The following is a 13,593-nucleotide window of genomic DNA, read 5'->3' as shown; positions in this document are numbered from 1 at the left end:
CGGTTTCGTGGGCGCGCACTGGTGGAACCAGCAGGTGAGGTCGGCCGGCAACTGCCCCCGAGGAGCCTTTCGGGATCTACACTCGCGACGTTCAGCTGGCGCACCTGGTCCTCTCTGCTTCCCCAGGATGCTGCGCTGGGCTGAGAGACCAATGCCAAGGAGCCCCCGGGAGAGCTGTGCCCCGACGTCTTGCATCGTAAGGACACCTATACACTGCGACTCATCTTTATGGATCTGAAGGGTGGAGTGGTGGCAGGGTCAGCCCGTGTTTCCCTTCTGCGTGCCTAGTCCTTGCGCTGCTGTTTTCTTCAAGATCCTCCCACCTTACCGAGCTCCAGGACCAGAGATGAGGAGCTGAGCACAACATGCCAACACTCGAGGGGCCCACGACAGTTGCTCAAGAGCCATCTCGGGGATAGGCTGCTAGGCCCTGGAGACAGTGAGGACTTCAACTACAGCACTCCTGTCGGACCCCTGGATGTGGTTTTTCCCCCCGGTCCCACAGCTAATGACTAAGGGGGGAACGGAAAGATGGAATCTAGATTCTCCTAGGCCAAGGTTTTCCCCCCAACTAGTGTATATCCCAGAAAGCTTGGAAGAGCCAAGTGCTGGAGAGATGGTGACAGCAGGTTGTCAGGTGATCAGAGGAAGGTTAGCTAGAGGGGGAGCGTGCCCAGGCTTTGACCTAACATTGTCTGTTATTTCTGTACAGGTAGTTTGAGCTCCCTATAAGAGGAAGGTGGACTCTACAGGGACAAACAGTTGGATGCTGCAATAGCATGGTGTGTAATTGATGTATGGATAAGGGTGGGGATCGTGTATGTACGCAGAACGCTGGATAACTCTGATCAGAGTGCAGTTTCTTTGATCAATCTCCAATCTTTCAGGCAGGGGAAGCTCACCACACACAAAGAGGAACTCTATCCCAAGAACCCTTATCTCCAGGACTTTCTGAGTGCAGAGGTGAGGGCCTCTGCCCTGAACTTTTTAACCCAGTGCTACAACCCGAGGGTCTCCATAGGGGCAGGTAAAAGGGGATTTTAATCATTTTAAATGTCTTAGAATGATATTTTGGGAAAAAGCACTTCTTTTCCTAAGGACTGCGACTCGGTGAACAGAAAGGAGGCTATGTGGTGTGGCCAGCCAACTCAAGGAGGATGAAGCAACCTTTGCCTCTAAACTGCCTGGAACTAAATGTAGATTTTTCTCACCCCTCCCAGGGAGTGCTGAGTAGTGATGGTGTTTGGAGGGTCAAATCCATTCCCAATGGCAAAGGTGAGACTTCTCCAGTTACTGATGGATGGGGGTCTGGGTAGAACAGAAACGTGGAGAAAGGTACATTTCCTCTGCTTGTCTTCAGGTTCCCCACCACTCACCACTGCTACAACTCCAAAACCACTTATCCCTACAGAGGCCAGCCAGCATCAGGGTCTGGTCAGACTTCCTCAGAGTCCATCTCCATCCCCGGAGCATCTGTATGATTCAGAAGTACAACCACAATGGGTATGGGGACCCCAGAGGCTGTGAGGCAAGAAACGTGGGTCCCCATCAATGCAGGATGAGGCTCTTGGGGCCATCTTCCCTGCCCTTCCCCAGGACAAGAGGCTGAGGAGTTGAGGGAAGAGATGTAAGTCTTGGATCGTGTTTACTTGTGGCAGGGAAGCAGGTCGGCTGGAGGCTTTTGGCCAAGGGGAAAGTGTCCTAAAGGAACCCAAGTACCAGGAAGAGCTGGAGGACAGGCTGCACTTCTACGTGGAGGAATGTGACTACTTGCAGGTAGCGACGTGGAAACGTGCACTCCAGGGTGGAAGCTCTTCTCATCCTGCTAACTATCTTTCATCACTCACCTCCGCCCAGGGCTTCCAGATCCTGTGTGACCTGCATGATGGCTTCTCTGGGGTAGGCGCGAAGGCGGCAGAGCTGCTACAAGATGAATATTCAGGGCGGGGAATAATAACGTGGGGCCTGCTACCTGGTCCCTACCATCGTGGGGTGAGTGGAACTTAGAGAAGTAAACAGTCACACGGTGGGGAGGGAGAAATGAGAATCCCAGTGGGAGAGTTCCTTAATGCAAACTACTCTTTCTTCACCAGGAGGCCCAGAGAAACATCTATCGTCTATTAAACACAGCTTTTGGTCTCGTGCACCTGACTGCTCACAGCTCTCTCGTCTGCCCCTTGTCCTTGGGTGGGAGCCTGGGCCTGCGACCTGAGCCACCTGTCAACTTCCCTTACCTGCATTATGATGTAAGTCTCGGTGCTCTTGTTCTGACTGCAGCAGGCTACAGGGCCTCCTCATACTCCCAGTCAGCCGCTGTCTGTTACTGGCTCTGTTCCTGAGGCCCGAGCTTGAACTCAGCTGTGATGTGGCCTCTCAGATCACACTGTCCTATGCTTGTCCAGCCTGGGGCCAAACATACCCCTGCTTCATCCCCTGGATCTTTCTGGTGTTAATATTCTGCCTCCACACATTCTTTTCCAGGCTTGAGGCCAAGTGCCCCTCTTGGTGTCTTCTTACAGGCCACTCTGCCCTTCCACTGCAGTGCCATCCTGGCTACAGCCCTGGACACAGTCACTGTTCCTTATCGCCTTTGTTCCTCTCCAGTTTCCATGGTTCATCTGGCTGACATGCTGAGCTTCTGTGGGAAAAAGGTATGAAGCTTTGTGAGGGGTTGGGTCAGTGCTGAGAAAATGTCCTATAACGTGTTCTCTTCCTTCTCTTTAGGTGGTGACAGCAGGAGCAATCATCCCTTTCCCCTTGGCTCCAGGCCAGTCCCTTCCTGATTCCCTGATGCAGTTTGGAGGAGCCACCCCATGGACCCCACTGTCTGCATGTGGGGAGCCTTCTGGAACACGTTGCTTTGCCCAGTCAGTGGTGCTGAGGGGTATAGACAGAGCATGCCACACGAGGTGAGAGCTGTTGGTCCTTAGGAGTCCTTGTCAGATTTTTGTTTCATATCCTTTTCCCCCTAATTTCTCTGGGGCATTCTAATGATGTTGTTCCCTCCCCACCCCTTAAAAAGGAAAAAAAAAAAAAAGGGCTCTGAATACCTTGATCCAGCTGATGGCCTGATAACATAAGAATTCTTAGTTTCTTATTCATGCTGCCACAGACTAATAGTGGTTTGGGCTTTGTTCTGGCAGCCAGCTCACCCTGGGGACACCTCCACCCTCCGCCCTTCATGCATGTACCACTGGGGAAGAAGTCTTGGCTCAGTATTTACAACAGCAGCAGCCTGGAGTCATGAGGTCAGTGTAACGGTTGCTCCTGCCCTTCTTGCCAACCATAACCCTCCCTTGACTTCTTACGCACTTAGTGGCTGTTCTCTGCCCCCACAGTTCTTCCCATCTGCTGCTGACTCCCTGCAGGGTGGCTCCTCCTTACCCCCACCTCTTCTCAAGCTGCAGTCCACCGGGTATGGTTCTGGATGGTTCCCCCAAGGGAGCAGGTAGGTAGGAGGTGAAGAAAACTGAGATTTCAAGTATGGGAGAGTTTTTACTATCTCCATTCCTGGATTAAAAGTGCGAAAAAGTCCACAGTTAAACATTCCTTTATTCACCCTATGGCTCCCAAGAAAAGCATTCTTCCTTTGGAGTACTGGTGTACTAAGGGGACAATACACCAAATTTGTTGAGTTTACAATCAAGTCTACTAAGGTTGGACTTCCTTATCAGTTTGGCAGAGTCCCAGGGCAGAATAATCATCCATCTACAGGTCTCTGTTTCCTCTCCCTCCACAGCAGTGGAGAGCGTCCCAGTGTTTGGGGCACTGTGTTCCTCTTCGTCCCTGCACCAGACCCTGGAAGCCTTGGCCAGAGACCTCACCAAACTCGACTTGCGGCGCTGGGCCAGCTTCATGGATGCTGGAGTGGAGCACGATGATGTAGCAGAGCTGCTGCAGGAGCTACAAAGTCTGGCCCAGTGCTACCAGGATGGTGACAGCCTCGTGGACTAAAGTTCCCAGTGTGGGAGAAAGGAGCTAGTTTGCAATAAAAACAGCTGGATGCAGGAGCCCAGTGTCTTCGTGCAGAGGAGCTCAATGTCGCGGGACTAGCTACACCAACATATGCACATTTTACATTTAGAAACACTGCGATTAGACCACAGAACAATAAATATGTGCCATCAGACCAAAAAAAAGTAGAGAACGGAGCTGAACTCCACTCTCGATGCTATTTACAGAGGAGATCTGTAAAGTCTTCATAAAAGACCTTGAATGATACCTAGGATGGCAGAGCCCCTGGGTCCTACTCCATCCTCCAGCCTTTGTCCTGGTCCTGGGCTCCTGCTCTCCAGATCTGTAAACTGGGCTCAAGGACTGTACAAGCGGAGTACAACTACCCGCCTCCCCAGTGCCAGGGCGCCTGTTGGGTTTGGTCCTGTGTAGATGACTCCCAGAGTCTCATTCATCCAGCTCCTCTTCAGACAGAAGGTCCCCATGGTCAGACAGCTGGTCTGCATTGCTGGTACTGGTTGCATCGTCCTCATCCTCAGAGCTGGCTTCACAGGCAGTGTGGAAGAGCTGCATGAGTTCTCGAAAACGGTGGGAAACCTAAGAATGGAGGAGGGCTGTATTCACTGATCTTTTTTTTGTTTTTGAGATGGAGTCTGTCTCTGTCGCCGAGGCTGGAGTGCAGTGACACTGTGTCGGCTCACTGCAACCTCCATCTCCTGGGTTCAAGCAATTCTCCTGCCTCAGCCTCCAGAGTAGCTGGGATTACAGGCGCCCACCACCACGCCCGGCTAGTTTTTATATTTTTAGTAGAGATGGGGTTTCACCATGTTGGCTAGGCTGGTCTCAAACTCTTGACCTCAGGTGATCCACCCACCTTGGCCTCCCAAAGTGCTGGGATTACAGGAGTGAACCACTGCGCGCAGCCTCACTGATGCTTTATAACAATGTTAACATTTATGAAGCACTATATACTGATTTGAAAAGTCTTTTATTTATTCCGCACAGCAAGGTTGGGAGAGCTACGTCATTATAGATAAGGAAACTCAAGAGGCTAAATGTTTTGCCCAAAGTCACACACCTCCTAAAAACAAAACTGGAATGGAAACTGGGGCTTCCACTGTAAAATCCTGTCCAGGTGCAGTATCTCACCTGTAATCCCAGCACTTTGGGAGGCTGAGGCAGGTGGATAACCTGAGGTCAGGAGTTCAAGACTAGCCTTACCAACATGGTGAAACCTCGTGTCTACTAAAAATAAATAAATTAGCCTGGCATGGTGGTGGGCACCTGTAATCCCAGCTACTTTGGGAGAGGCTGAGGCAGGAGAATCACTTGAACCTGGGAGGTGGAGGTTGTAGTGAGCTGAGATCGTGCCACTGCACTCCAGCCTAGGCGACAAGAGTGAAACTGCGTCTAAAATAAATAAATAAAAAAAATTTAAAAATCCTCAAAATCTAGTGTCCTTTCTCTTCTAGAACCACTACCACCGTGATGAGTCAAGCCCTTCCTTAGATCAGACCTTTACAATAACCACTTAGTGTCTTGGATGTGAAAACTCCTTCTTTGGACTTTCTCTTAGTTGGCCACCTTGACCTCTTTTTGCCACGTCTTCACCCCAACCCCCACCTACCTCAGCAGGGGTCTTATTTCCCAGCTGCTGGGAGATGATGCTGAAGGTCTGTGGCTGTGCCCCTTGCTCCTGGCACATGGTGAGAATCACACGGTCAGCTTCCCTGTAACCCAGGTATCATGATTAACCCTAGGGAGCCACACGGATGTGGTCTGTGCTCTTTTCCAAACACACGTCATCCACCCTTACCTACCTTGTCCACAGGACAACCTTTTCCCCAGTGGAGCTGACCTTGCTGTTGTTGGCACACACTGTAGCTTCTGTGGCCTTTGGCTGCTGCTCCCCCTCTGGACCCTTGCCCTGTGTTCCACTGTCTTTAGCCAAACCCCCTCTAGGGGCTTTGGGAGAAGTCTCTGAGGTGTCAATTCCTGATGGAGATTCATGGACAGGGCACATCCTGTCTCTTGTCTTCACCCTAGCTCTGCTTGAGGGCAGCCATCTCTCTTGAGTGTCTGGTTTCCCGGACACATGTCTTCTCCCTGCATCTCTGGTCTTTGAGGAAACAGGACTCAGGAAGGAAGCAGGGGGTTCCATGGTACCAGGCAATTTCTCAGTTTCTGATGCATCCCAGACCAGCATCAAAGCCTCTGACTCACTCACTGCCTTTTGGCCCTCCCTCTCTTTCTGAAGTCTGGGGGATGCCTTGGGGCAGGAGAGAACCTCAGGCCCAACCTGGTTTCTCTTAACAGTGTACAGTACAGCTCCAGTTTTGGGGGGAAATTGAAGAGTCTCCGGTGAATGAGGTGGTGGGCCATCCAGGAGGAGCCGTTCTGTAAGAGTCACTTCTCGAGGGGATGGCAAAGTGCCCCCCACTGCCAATCCTGCTTAGGAGGAAAATAAGGATCTCAGGGTACTGTCAGGATCAAGATGCACCTAAGCACGAGAAATTACCTGTGGCCAGGTACTGTGCAAAAATTCTAATAAAAAAGAGGGCTGGGCATGGTGGCTCACACCTATAATGTCTGCACTTTGGGAAGGCAAAGTGGTGGGACTGCTAGGAGTTTGAGACTAGCCTGGGCAATATGGTGAGACCCCATCTCTACAAGAAAATATAAATAATAAAAGAGTTGGGTGGAGGTGGGGGGTATAATGTCACTTATGCAAAGATATAAAGTCCTACTGCCAAAGCTGAGAATGGCCCAGTCTTTAGGATGTAGATTATAGTAGATTTGGAGATAGGGGGAAGGGTTTTTGGAATAAAACACAAGACAATGTTGAATTGCGTGAAATTTGTGGCATTCTTAATTCTGCAAGAGGAGTGAGGCCATACGATAGAAAAAGTCTGAACAGCAGAAGGGCTTCCTATGGGAAAGAGGTGGTATATCCATCCCTGAAAAGGCTATTTATCCAGGCTCATGGAGGTTCCTGTCTGGAGTATAGGAGAACGAGACTGAGGAACAGAAGGGCGGGGTTGGCAGATCACTCACCTGAAACAGGCATCTCTCCCTTTCTGGTGGTCCTGACAGTCCTGCTCTGGGTGGCCTCAGTGCTCTCCCGCTCCTCTGGGGCTTCCTCTTCCATCACATCCTTGCCCTGCCCAGCTTCCTTAGCACCAGGCATAGGACTAGCCTCTCGGTGGGGGCTGCTGCCCACCACCTCATGGGGCTCCTTGCTCTTGTAGGATTTGCTGTCACAGACCTGCAGGGATGGTCTTCTGATTCAAAGGTGTTCTGCCTACGTCTTTGGTTGGGGCCCACCAAAGGAAGAAGCCCTGCCTGATGCTCACCAAGTCAACCCACATGCATGTCTGCTCCAACAATTTTGTTGACAGAGTTTCAACTGGGTGCAGTGGTACATGCCTATAAACCTAGTTACTTGGGAGGCTAAGGTGTGAGGATCACTTGAGCTCAAGGGTTCAAGATCAGCCTGGGCAACATAGTGAGACTCCGTCTCAAATGACAAACAAAAAGAAAAGAGACAGGGTCTCAGATGACACAGATTATCTTGCCCAGGCTGGAGTGCAGTGGCTGTTTACACAGGCATGACCATGGCTGGTACACTATAGCCTCAGACTCCTGGGCTCAAGTGATCATCCCCCCTGAGCCTCCTGAGTGCCCTGTTGCCCAGCTACTCCTCCAAGGATTTCATTTTTTTTTTTTTTTTTAAACACGGTCTCACTCTGTCACCCAGGCTGGAGCTCAATGGTATCATCATGGCTCACTGCAACCTCTGCCTCCCTGCTCCAAGGATTTTAAATGGCCCCGAGTAGAGTATTGGATTCCACAACTCCTTCTCTCACCAAGAACTGTGTTTTTCCTGCCAACCAACTCCATTCTAGAGAACCAGGATTACTTGTAGAGACTATTTTCATGACAGAGGTTTATTTCATTTTCTAATATCTGAGGGAAATATTTTAACTGGTATTTTATTTTTCCAATTCCAAAAGCTTTACTCACAGAATTCTCTTTAAAAAACAAAATCTATCATGTATTTCTAGTAGATTCCATTTATTTTGCATATGTACACATATGTGTGTACTGAATGTTATTTATATATGTGCCTTTTTAGGAATTCAATAATGTACAATTCTTGGTAGTAAACAATGCCCCCAGCAGCTCTGACACCCTCGGGACCAGTACCCTTGATACTTTCCTCACCTTGCTGCTACAGTGGCTACAGCTCCGCCTTTTGCTCTTCTTCAGCTTGGAATCTGGACCTCCTTCATGGCAGGAGCAGGCACAGTCCTTGGCCCCATCTGGCCACTCAGTCTCCTAGGAGATACTTGGGCTTGATTCGCTGCCACGTTTTTTGTTTTTTTTTTTTTTGAGACAGAGTCTCGCTCTGTGGCCCAGGCTGGGTTGCAGTGGCATGATGTCAGCTCACCGCAACCTCTGCCTCCCGGGTTCAAGGGATTCTCCTGCCTCAGCCTCCTGAGTAATTGAGATTACAGGCATGCGCCACCACGCCTGGCTAATTTTTGTGTTTTTAGTAGAGACAGGGTTTCACCACGTTGGTCAGGTGGGTCTCCAACTCCTCACCTCTTGATCTGCCCTCCCTCACCGTCCCAAAGTGCTAGGATTACAGGCATGAGCCACTGTGCCTGGCCATATTTTTGGTACCAAGAGAGGAAGCTAAAGTTGTGAGCCATATGAACACAACACAGCCCACCCTCTCCCCATGCTTTGCTTTTTTTTCAGATAGGGTCTGGCTCTGTCACCCAGGCTGGAGTGCAGTGTCACATTCATGGCTCACTGCAACCTCTGCCTCCTGGGCTCAAGTGATTTTCCCACCTCAGCCTCCCAAGTAGCTGGGACTGCGCACTACCACGCCTAACTAATTTTTTTTTTTTTTGAGATGGAGTCTCGCTCTTTCTCCCAGGCTGGAGTGCGGTGGCGTGATCTCAGCTTAGTGTAACCTCCGCTCCCCGGGATCAAGTGATTCCCGTGTCTCGGCCTCTCGAGTAGCTGGGATTACAGGCGCATGCCACCAAGCCCGTCTAATTTTTTTTGTATTTTCAATGAGATGGGATTTCGCCATGTTGACCAGGCTGGTTTCGAACTCCTGACCTCAAGTAATCCGCCAGCCTTGGCCTTGCAAAGTGCTGGGATTAGACGTGTAAGCCACAGCACCTAGCCTATGGCTAATTTTTGTATTTTTAGTAGAGATAGGAATTCGCGATGTTACTCTGGCTGGTCTTGAACTCCTGTCCTCAAGCAATCCACCCACCTCGACCTCCCAAAATGTTGGGATTACAGGCGTGAGCCACCATGCCCAGACCCCTTCCTCTTTTATGTATCAACTCCTCACATTGCCTGGGGAAATCAATAGCCCAAACTAGATTAAGGCCCATTATGAATCCCTGAAACAATCCCTAAATGACCTAAAGACTGACATATCCCAATTGCCCCAGATGTTTCAAGAAATAGTTAAGTCAGACATAATCTGAGGCAAAGTCACTGGAGAGCTCCATCATGAGATACAATGTCTTTGTTTCTGTCTCTCTGTGCTTCAGCTCTCCCATCTCTTCCAACCCCCTTGAGAGAGAACTTTGTACCCATGGAAAGCCCACTCAATGATACTGTTTAATAAACCCAAGGCATAAGTATCATTATCATCCCAATTTATGATGAAGAAACTGAAACAAAGAGAGGTTAAATAAGTTTCCCAAGGTCATACAGCTACTAAGAAGCAGTTTCTCCCCAGAAAAGGGAAAAAACACTTGGTCAGGAAACATGAATTAAAAAAAAAAATGTATATACTGCTTGAAGAGCAGTGACAACCCGTAGACTCCACAGCTGGCTTACCTGAGGAGTTCATATCCTAGCACGGCCACTTACTAAATATGAGACCCTGACAACAGCCTCTCTGCACTTCATTTATGTCTTCTGTAAAATGCAAACAAGAGCAATCTCTCCATAGGATTACTGTGAGAATTAAATGTGTCAATAATCCATTAAAATACTTCCCAGAATGCCTGACACTTTGTAATACAACTAGGTATTAGCTGCTATCATTATTATTAATATGGGGAATCTTGGTTCTACTTTCTTTTTTTAACAACAAGCTCATCCTCAATTGGCTCTATTTTCTCACATGAGCAAAAATGAAAAAGTTGAATGAAGGGTAATAACTCTGAGCTAGACAGAAAAGGGGAATAAATAAATCCTTCTAACTAGGGAATCCTGGGGCCCCTGCAACAACTGCAGTTTTCCCAAAGGCTCTGCATGTCTGTATCAGCCTGACCTTTGGTTTGTTCTCTGTGATTGTCTCAGATCCTAGAGCCTTTGAACTAGAAACCTTGGGCCATAGTAAGCCAGAGAAATGTTTAGTGGGAAGATGCAAGGCTTGATTCATGAAACATAGATACTTTTCAGTAACTTGGCATACCTTATCATGATTTTAGGCCAGGCGTAGTGGCTCACACTTGTAATCCCAGCATTTTGGGAGGCCGAGGCGGGTGCATCACTTGAGGTAAGAAGTTTGAGACCAGCCTGGCCAACATGGTGAAAACCCATCTCTACTAAAAATACAAAAATTTTCTGGGCGTGGTGGCTGGCACCTGTCTGTAATTCCAGCTACTTGAGAGGCTGAGGTGGGAGAACCGCTTGAATCTGGGAGGTGGAGGTTGCAGTGAGCCAAGATTATGCCACTGTACTCTAGTTTGGGTAACAGAGCAAGATTCTGTCTCAAAAACAAACAAACAAACAAAGAAAATACCTTATCATGATTTTGGACCCCAATCTCTTTTTTTCTCTTGTTCTTTGAGGCTGTGGGTATCTTGGGAGGCTCCTCCTCTTCTTCCACATCAGGCAGGGCTACTTCTTCAAAGCCATCAAACTGAGAAGGAGTTGGTGCTGCTGAGCACAGACACCAGGCCAATATCCCTCCCACGTGTGGCCTTCCCCCTTCATAAGGCTACAGCAGCCTCAGGTCCTATACCTCATACTCCTTTTCCTCAGTCCAATTGATCTCTTCAAAGTCACCCATCCGGCTAGCTGCTGGGCGCAAGTGGTCGAAGAAGACAGAAAACTCATCCTGTAGGTGGTCGTGGCCCTTGAGGAGCTGCCACATCTGTGTCTTGAGCTGAGGAGAGTCACAGAGGGAAAGAGGAAGTCTCCAGAGCCTCTCTAGGCTGCCCTTCCCAATCAATCCCACATACTTCCATGTTCTGCTTTCCCAGTCAACTGGGAAACACACAGAGACTCTGCCTGGTAACAAAGAATACTAAAACTTTCTCTTCCTCCTTAGCTGCCTACAGGGGAAGGGCACTAATACTAGATTTGATTCCTAATGATTCCACTCTTCACTCCACCCTACTGATCTCCAGCTAGGGCACTATTCCAAGCAGAGCAAGGAGGTAAGGCCCCTCCCAGGTCCCAGAACCTCCTTCGCTGAACATCCCTTCCAGGACATCCATGGCATTCCTGAGCCTGTGAAGGTCAGACAGGCTCCGGTTTCAGGTAGCAATCCCTCCCTATCCCAGTGCTTCACGCTTCAGGTGAGCCTGAAAAGTCCTTGCCTTTTTCATCTCCTCCAGGAAGCCCATGAGACTCCAGAGGCAAAAAGATATGGAGTAGGTTGGGGAAAGAGACAAGGGAAAGGCCTAAGGCCCAGAAGACAACAGGAAGAAAGCAGGACAGGAAAGAATACCTCGGTGATCTCCTGGGGAAGGCAGTCTGCACAGCCTTGGAGGACCTTGATAATCTTCTGGTGGTGTGAGGGGTTCTCTGCAAAGCAAATCTCCAGCTGCCGAAGGAACTTGCGGCTCTTCTCAAAAGCCTGCTGCTCCTCAAACTACCAGAGTGGAAAGTGGGCAAAAGAGGAGTCACGATACAGCTAGAGCAGGACTTGAGGGTTCTAAGGATAAGAACTAGTGGACTAGGACACGAGAGATGACAGAACCCTGGTTTAAAATTCTAGTTGACAACTATGAGATCTAATTAAAAACCCTAACCTCCATCTACCTTGGACCACTGGTGAGTAGCCACCCAAAGCAATTAAGATGGGAGCAATGGCTTCAAGAGATGTATATATTTCAAGTTGTTTGCTGTTTTATGGATTGTGAAATCAGACACCAAAATTCATATGATACTTTAGAGTTTATACTACAAAGAATTTTCAGGCTGCACAAGGTGGCTCACAGCTATAATCCCATGTGGGGAGGCCAAGGCAGGAGGATCGCTCAAGGCCAGGAGTTCAAGACCAGCAACATAGTGAGACTATGTCTCTACAAAAAAATTTAAAAATTAGGCAGGGGTCGTGGTGTACACCTGTAGCTCGAGCTTCTTGGGAGGCTGAGGCAGGAGGATCCCAGGGGGCTGTGTTGTCCAGGCTCGTCTCAAACTCCTGTCTACAGGCCAGCTGCGGTGGCTGATGCCTGTAATCCCAGCACTTCGGGAGGCCGAGGTAGGCAAATCACCTGAGGTCAAGAGTTCGAGACCAGCCTGACCAACGTGGTGAAATCCCATCTCTACTAAAAATACAAAAATTAGACAGGTGCAGTCGTGCATGCCTGTAATCCCCACTACCTGGAAGGCTGAGGCAGGGAATCACTTGAACCTGGGAGGCAGAGGTTGCAGTGAGCAGAGATCACACCACTGCACTCCAGCCTGGGTGACAGAGTGAGACTTTGCCTCAAAAAACAACAACAATAAAACAACAACAACAAAACTCCTGGCTACAAGGGATCCTCCCACCTTAGCCTCCCAAAGTGCTGGGATTACAGGTGCCAGCCACTGTGCCTGGCCATTGTCTCTCTCTTTTCTTTTTTTGAGACAAGGTCTTGCTCTTGTCACCCAAACTGGAGTGTAGTGGAGCAATCATGGCTCAGTGAAGCCTCAACCTCTCAGGCTCAAGTGGTCCTTCCACCTCAGCCACCCAAATAGCTGGCACCAAAGGTGTGCACCACCACACCCAGTTAGTTAATTTTTTTTATTTTATGTAAAGATGGGGTCTTGCTATGTTGTCCAGGCTGGCCTCCCAAAGTGCTGGGATAACAGGTGTGAGCCACCATACCTGGCTGACATTATCTCTTTAAAAAATTTTTTTGGCTAAGCGTGGTGGCTCACACCTGTAATCCCAGCAATTTGGGGGGCTGAGGTGGGCAGATCACCTGAGGTCTGGAGTTCGAGACCAGCCTGACCAACATGGAGAAACCCCATCTTTACTAAAAATACAAAATTAGCCGGGCGTGGTGGCACATGCCTGTAATCCCAGCTACTCGGGAGGCTGGGGCAGGAGAATTGCTTGAACCCAGGAGGCGGAGGTTGTGGTGAGCCGAGATCACGCCACTGCACTCCAGCCTGGGCAACAAGAGTGAAACTCCATCTCAAAAAAAAAAAAAAAAAAAAATTTTTTTTTTGTTCACATATACACTGATTGGATCCTCATAATAACACCAGAAGAGAAAATGGGCATCACACATTATATGCAGAACTACCCCACTGTCATTTAACCCCAATAAAACTCTTAGAATAATCCCATTCCTCCCTTTGTTCTTATTTTTATGACAAGAAGTCCAGGACTACTGGGATATCCCTCATGTTTAGCCTCCTATTCTGCAACATTTCACG

The 13,593-nt window shown here is 49.0% G+C and overlaps 2 protein-coding genes across 14 annotated transcripts in view; one reads left to right on the top strand and one right to left on the bottom strand.

Annotated features, from left to right (window-relative positions):
- The first annotated feature begins 295 nt into the window (after positions 1–295).
- LOC116469309 (protein misato homolog 1-like) lies at positions 296–4,010 on the top strand. Of its 6 annotated transcripts, none has more exons than XM_058439193.1 (13): positions 308–637; positions 713–782; positions 888–963; positions 1,221–1,275; positions 1,361–1,503; positions 1,659–1,776; positions 1,858–1,992; positions 2,094–2,246; positions 2,520–2,651; positions 2,725–2,909; positions 3,144–3,248; positions 3,339–3,448; positions 3,740–4,010. In XM_058439193.1, the coding sequence occupies exons 4-13, from the start codon at positions 1,237–1,239 to the stop codon at positions 3,952–3,954; spliced, it is 1,335 nt and encodes a 444-aa protein (XP_058295176.1). In that variant the 5' UTR covers positions 308–637; positions 713–782; positions 888–963; positions 1,221–1,236; the 3' UTR covers positions 3,955–4,010. The 6 variants fall into 6 exon arrangements, with proteins under 6 accessions (XP_058295180.1, XP_058295179.1, XP_032010178.1 ...); XM_058439194.1 differs by having other exon boundaries at positions 354–439; XM_058439197.1 differs by having other exon boundaries at positions 296–782; positions 1,858–1,899.
- Positions 4,011–4,102: 92 nt separating this feature from the next.
- Positions 4,103–13,593, bottom strand: part of GON4L (gon-4 like) — a 104,509-nt gene continuing 95,018 nt past the window's right edge. For all 8 annotated transcript variants that reach the window (XM_032154250.2, XM_032154251.2, XM_058439183.1 and 5 more), the window contains 8 exons: positions 11,672–11,815; positions 10,961–11,104; positions 10,739–10,858; positions 8,179–8,292; positions 7,009–7,219; positions 5,775–6,402; positions 5,582–5,684; positions 4,103–4,551 (listed from right to left, as the gene is read on the bottom strand). In XM_032154250.2, the coding sequence (XP_032010141.1) occupies positions 4,402–4,551; positions 5,582–5,684; positions 5,775–6,402; positions 7,009–7,219; positions 8,179–8,292; positions 10,739–10,858; positions 10,961–11,104; positions 11,672–11,815 (1,614 nt within the window). In that variant the 3' untranslated portion in view covers positions 4,103–4,401. The remainder of the gene's footprint in view (positions 4,552–5,581; positions 5,685–5,774; positions 6,403–7,008; positions 7,220–8,178; positions 8,293–10,738; positions 10,859–10,960; positions 11,105–11,671; positions 11,816–13,593) is intronic.

This window comes from Hylobates moloch, unplaced genomic scaffold (genome assembly GCF_009828535.3).
Source record: "Hylobates moloch isolate HMO894 unplaced genomic scaffold, HMol_V3 SCAFFOLD_5, whole genome shotgun sequence".
Taxonomy (NCBI): Eukaryota; Metazoa; Chordata; class Mammalia; order Primates; family Hylobatidae; genus Hylobates; species Hylobates moloch.
This window is presented reverse-complemented; position numbering and strand designations above follow the sequence as displayed.